The sequence below is a fragment of the Scaptodrosophila lebanonensis genome, unplaced genomic scaffold, assembly GCF_003285725.1.
Source record: "Scaptodrosophila lebanonensis strain 11010-0011.00,11010-0021.00 unplaced genomic scaffold, SlebRS2 tig00001412-arrow-pilon, whole genome shotgun sequence".
Classification (NCBI taxonomy): Eukaryota; Metazoa; Arthropoda; class Insecta; order Diptera; family Drosophilidae; genus Scaptodrosophila; species Scaptodrosophila lebanonensis.
Window position 1 is genome coordinate 7,768,321 of NW_022060739.1, and position 6,149 is coordinate 7,774,469.

Genomic DNA, 6,149 nt, shown 5'->3' on the forward strand with positions numbered 1-6,149 from the left:
GAAAAAATAACCATTGTTGCTAATTTAAGAGTTCTACTTAGATATTATATTATTATTTTTTGCGTGGTTCGTTTACAAAATCGCAACAGATTGGCGCCAAGAGGAAAATCAGTTCACGAATCAGTTGGAACGGAAACAACAAGGTGACCCAAATCCACAAACGAAATGAACGATAATTAGTGGCCTAGCAACTTGAAAGTATATAAGTGCATAATATATTTTCTAAAAGAAAATAAATTAGTAAGAAGACACATTTTAATTAATGTTGATTGAATATATTTAATTAGGTTAATTAGTACATATTTTTATTGTTTGGAACGCATTCGATTTCCCATTGGGAAGGCAAGGCGTGCGCGTGTCAGTGTGGATTTTGATTTTTTTTCTTTCTTCTTTCAGTCTCAGTCTTGTCGCTCTCGCGGCAGCGTGAACAGCGCTAATTCGTAGGGAGGTTTTAAATATTTTTATTTACATTTTACCCAATAAATTATCTAAAGAGTGTTGCCTAAGTATAAGAAAGTGTCGATTATCTGCGCCGTCACATATTTAGCTGCCTTTGTTCAACAAAAGCGCTCAAAATCCATTTCCAAATGGGAACGCAAACAAGAACGTCATGATGGTGTGAACAGCTGCTCTTGCCTAGCAGAGTAACCTTTTTGCATACAATAACAAAAGCACAAACACACACACACCAGCGACCACCTAAAACAACAACAACAAGCAACAACGCACAGCCGAAATTAGAGGCCAGGCCGCCGCCGCTGCCGTACAGTTATTGCAAAAACGAAATTGTGAATAAAGCGAAAAATGCATGTCTTGTGATAACAATAACAACAGCAGCAGCAACAATAATAAATACAAGGCAAGCGAAGAAAAGGAAGAAGAAAAAACAGAAACAGAAACAGTAGTTTATTTACAACAAAAGCGCAACATTTGCCTTGCACCCCAGGGTCGCTATCGTAATTCTCGTCGCAGCAGCAGCAACAGCAACAACAACAATAATAATATACAATAAAATTGTTGCTCGTCATAGTCCACAATTTTAGTTTGAATCGAGGTTTGGCCAATCAAGTAGGCAGGCAGGTAAGAGAAAGTGTCCATTTACGTCAGCTGATAGATAATACACGCAACTTGCCCCACAGAGAGAGAGACACACACACAAACACACACAGAGACAGGAGCAGCAACAATAGCAACAAAAGCAACATGCAACGCTGGCTATCCACCCATGAGTCAGAGGCTTGCGACGCCGACGCCATGGCAGCGCCCTCCACATGTCGGGCGGCTCCCGACGCCGGCAGCAGCAGTCGTCGCGTCTACGGCGACATAACCACCAATCGTCTATGGACCTTTCGAGTGCTAATGACCGACGACATATACCCCAATGAGCAGTTAGCCATTGTGGGCAGCTGCGAGGCGTTGGGCAACTGGCAGCACGGTGGAGCGGCCATAATGACCAGGGATGAGGAGAATGACGGCAATGTGTGGACGGCGGATGTGTGTATACCTCGGCATTGTTCGACAGAATATCGCTATATGGTCTGTGCTGTGGATCCGTCGACGGAGCAGCTGATGGTGAGACGTTGGGAGACGCATCTGAAGCCGCGACGCGTCCTGGAACTGGACGCACAGCCGCAAACGCTGCAGCAGTCTGAGGACACCTTTGGCTGCATCAATGGCGTCCAGAAGGTGGACCGCGGCTGGTTGACCAGCGAGTCGATGGTGCAGCTGAAATTCTTCAATGCACCCTTCACCTGGAAGCAGCGCATGAAACGGCGGCATGTCTTCGTGAAGGTGACGCCCATGAACTTGCGCATACCGAGCGCTGGCGGTGATTCAGCTAGCAATTGGGCTGGTCCCAATACGCCAGTATCGCCGCTGGAGGATTCGCTGTCCAACGATACGCACGACACACGCGAAAATGGCGCCGAGAACTCGACGGCCTTTGCCTTCTGCGAGGTGGTCACCTTGAGTGCGGAGGAGTGCGAGCTGAAGCCGCAGGAGCAGTTTGGCACGGCCTGTGGCTCCAACGATTTGGTTATCTTTCACCTGACGGTCAGTGATGTGGAGAACACTGCCTATTTGATTGATCTGTATGCGTATAGTTCGCGCGTCGCTATAGAGGATGGACCCCCGCTCCATCTGGGCTACCATTACGTGCTGCCCAATTTGTTTAAACGCTCCGAGGGTAATCTGGAGTTGCCCATTACTTGCGCCAAGGGCCACAGACCGCTTGGTATGATGCGTTTGGGTTACCTTATAGTGCGTCCCTCCTCGCTCTGTGCTCACATGGACATGCGAACCTCATATGCGCGCTACTGGAACAACAAATGGACGGGATTGGATGTGGGCCATCGCGGTTCGGGCACCAGTTTCAAAGCCAAGGATGCCGTTATACGAGAGAATACGATTACGTCGCTGAAAAATGCGGCAGAGCATGGTGCGGACATGGTCGAGTTTGATGTGCAGCTCAGCAAGGATCTGGTGCCGGTGGTCTACCACGATTTTATGATCTATGTATCGCTGAAATCCAAGTGCAGCATGCAGGAGCACGACTTTCTCGCCTTGCCCATGCGCGACCTTACTCTGGAGCAGTTGAAGAAGCTAAAGGTCTATCATACCGCTGAGGGTTTGTCGCGCGAGACTCGCTCCTTCCACAATGACGATCTGCTGGAGCATCAGCCGTTTCCACAGCTGGCCGATGTGCTGGATGCCATTGATGTGCATGTGGGCTTTAATATTGAAATCAAGTGGTCGCAACGATTGCAGGATGGTCGTATGGAGGAGGAATTCGAGCATGTTGTGGACCGCAATCTCTATATCGACTGCATCTTGGATGTGGTGCTGCGAAAAGCGGGCACGCGTCGTATTGTGTTCAGCTGCTTTGATCCTGACATTTGCACAATGTTGCGATTCAAGCAGAACCGCTATCCGGTCATGTTCCTATCACTGGGTCGTACCACCAAGTACGAGAAGTATTTGGACCCGCGTGGCAACACCATGGAGCTGGCGGTTGTGGCGGCCAGCGCCATGCAACTGTTAGGCATTGTGGCGCACACGGAGGACTTGCTGCGTGATCCCACCCAGGTAAATGATTCAAGAACAGCAAGGCTGCATCCCAAGTGGTTGCATTTGACTCTCACCTACGGATTCTTAGGTGAACCTGGCTAAGGAGCGCGGCCTCGTCCTTTTCTGCTGGGGCGATGAAAACAATTCCAAAGAAACTATCAAATTGCTTAAGGAATTGGGTCTACATGCTATCATCTATGACAAGATGGATGTACTCACTACCAAGGAAGTAAAGGTGAGTACCAGAGTACAGACGTCCATTTTGTGCCCTGTATGAATAAAATGATGGAACCTTTGGCATATAGTCTTGAATTAGAACCCTACAGTATTTATAAAATCTTGCACCTTGATAGTTCAGTTCAATAACAAAGAGAATAATTAACGGCGTACACTAAATCCAAGCCATAACAAAATAATACTATGTGTTGGGCTCAGAAAATATTTCAAAAATATTGAGTTTTATTCGAGTTTAAAAATTAGATTTACAAGTATTATCATCCTTAAAACTTTTGAAGAACTTCACACATGAATTATTTATTAGAAATATTTCTTGTTATTAAACAAGAGAGAACGCTACAGTCGAGCAAGCCCGACAGTGAAATACCCTGTATCCAGGTAAACTTCCGACATTAAGGTATATTCGCCCATAGCATCAGCAAAAAGAGGAAGAAGAAGAGCGAACTTGTTGCTGCAGTTTGGGGGGGTTGTACTGGCGAGAATTTGTTTCGCTAATAACTTTTCTTAGAATTGACCGAATTGAATAAAATTTGAACAGTAGATAATTATATATAAATTATGTGTGCAAAGTTTGATTTAGGTAGCATTTGAAATGTGGACGCTATTGACGAAATTCTGTAGCGGGGGAAGGGGGGAAAATTCCAAAAAATAAAATAAACTCGTCCTTTCTCGGGCATAGGAGAATCTGGGTACCAACTTTGGTTATTCTAGCTTCTATAGTTTCTGAGATCCTCGTGTTCATCCAGACGGACGGACAGACGGACGGACATGCGATTTCTCTCGTCATGCTGATTCAGAATATATATACTTTATGGGGTTGGAGATGCTTCCTTTTGCATGTTACATACTTTGCACAAACCTAATATACTTTTTTTACCCTACGGGTACAGGGTATAAAAACTTTAAAGTAGTTTTAAATTGTTAATTTCGTTTTTTTCGACTGGTAATCCAATAGTGGATTCTTGTTTTATAATTTGGAATAGAATTTAAATTCTTTATTATTTCAGCTTAGTTTAAATTCAAGAAATAATCAGCGTTTTACACTTGTTTTATTATTTGGAATAGAATTTAAATTCTTTATTATTTCAGCTTAGTTTAAATTCAAGAAATAATCAGCGTTTCGCACTATGGTCAGGCAAACCATTTGCATAAAATTCTGTTCAATTTTAGGAATCAATGTCAGGAATCTTTTGCTTCAATTAAGCTACTTTTTTTAAATTTCTCTTGAAAGGCTACTTTTAGTGTAAGACAAATATAGTATGCGTGCAAATTATTTGAATGTGTGAACATTTTCTTCGGTTTTACATAAAAGTCAGAGGAAAAGGTTTCCAAATAAAGTTTTTTGTAAATCTAATTTCTTTTAATATTACTATTGAAAAGCTACTCCAAAATAAAACAAATTTGAGTGCAAAATATTTGCATGTGTGAACGTTTCTTACATAATAGTCAGAAGCAAAGTTTTTCTTTGCCTAAAAATATAATACAGCTCAAATTATTACTTAATTTTATGATTCAAAATCGACCATTATAAAAAAGATGTCTCGCTTTTAACAAACACTAATTAGTCAATATCTTTTCATTTGTAACCGTATTGTTTACTTTTATTAATTGTAGTGCTTTCTTAGCTTAAAATTAAATTTGTTATTTAATAATTATTTCTCATTTAACGGCTATAGTTCGAAACTTTATAAAACTACATTGGAATTTCTTCAATTAATATTGAAATTAGTCAATAAGCGAACTATCGTATGAAAAATATTGGAAGTACTACTAAACCAGTTACAGCTATTAGCGCAATTCGCAAGTAAATAATAAATAATACTGGGCATTTGAAGAACGTATCGCTTGCTATACTAGAGCCCTCATTTGTTTTAATCGTTCCCACTTCTTTCCAACAGCAAAGCGTTTTCCTGCTTCAGGCCAAGGACAGCCAAAAGGAGTTGCTCAAATTGCAGGCTCTGGAAATGGGCCGAGTCTGGCATACATCGGACAACGAGGAACAGCAGAATTAACCAAAAAAAAAAAAAAAAGAAAGAAAGAAAGATGAACTATGCGGCAATGACGAGTCCTACTTCTACTTACAACCCATAGCCAAGTGACACCAAAAGCTATTGCGCTTTATTTTTAAACATTTACAAACAAATATACAATGCTACCTAGAGGACCTCTTCATATACACAATTATTATGATCAAATAGCAAATTGCATTTGTTTTTATAGCTTAATTGGAAACAGTACGAGTAATTTTAAGATATTTCGCTTAATCACAAAGATATGAAACTAAACTTGCGAAGTATTTCTATCATGCATCTTACTTTGTAACAATTGTGACACATTTTCTGTTCCCACGGTTTATACGTAGTTTATAAGGACGACGCTCTGTACTTCAAAGTTACGTTCCCAAACACAATTAGAGAGAAAAAGCGTTGCAATTTATATTTAACATACATATATACTCAAAATTGTTCTATAAAATAAAGCGATTTCTTTTGTCACATAACATTGAAAAAATGTATAAAAAAAATTGAACTATGTTTGGAAATGCAATGTGTATACTTATATCTAATGGTTTGTTTTATTTTCGTACTGGACTTTGGTCTTCACATGTGGACTATCGGTTGGTACTTATAATCCAATCATGTGTTGTAAAATGGGGTGTACGGTTAACTTATTCATGCAGAGTAAAGAAAATGGAAAAATTCTAATCATTTTCTTTAAAAACCTGGAAATTAATGCAGCATTTTTCCACAGATATACTCGTACTACAAGTACTTATATACAGAAATGTTTTTCACAATTTCAAGATTTTGAGAAGCAATTTACTTTGCTTCCTAGTTTTTTGCTCC

The 6,149-nt window shown here is 40.7% G+C and overlaps 1 protein-coding gene across 1 annotated transcript; it reads left to right on the plus strand.

Annotated features, from left to right (window-relative positions):
- Positions 1–436: 436 nt before the first annotated feature.
- Positions 437–5,475, plus strand: LOC115631005 (glycerophosphocholine phosphodiesterase GPCPD1). The gene is made up of 4 exons (XM_030527604.1): positions 437–1,080; positions 1,140–3,084; positions 3,155–3,301; positions 5,202–5,475. Exons 2-4 carry the CDS (start codon positions 1,204–1,206, stop codon positions 5,313–5,315), a joined length of 2,142 nt encoding a protein of 713 aa, XP_030383464.1. The 5' UTR covers positions 437–1,080; positions 1,140–1,203; the 3' UTR covers positions 5,316–5,475.
- The last annotated feature ends 674 nt before the right edge of the window (positions 5,476–6,149 follow it).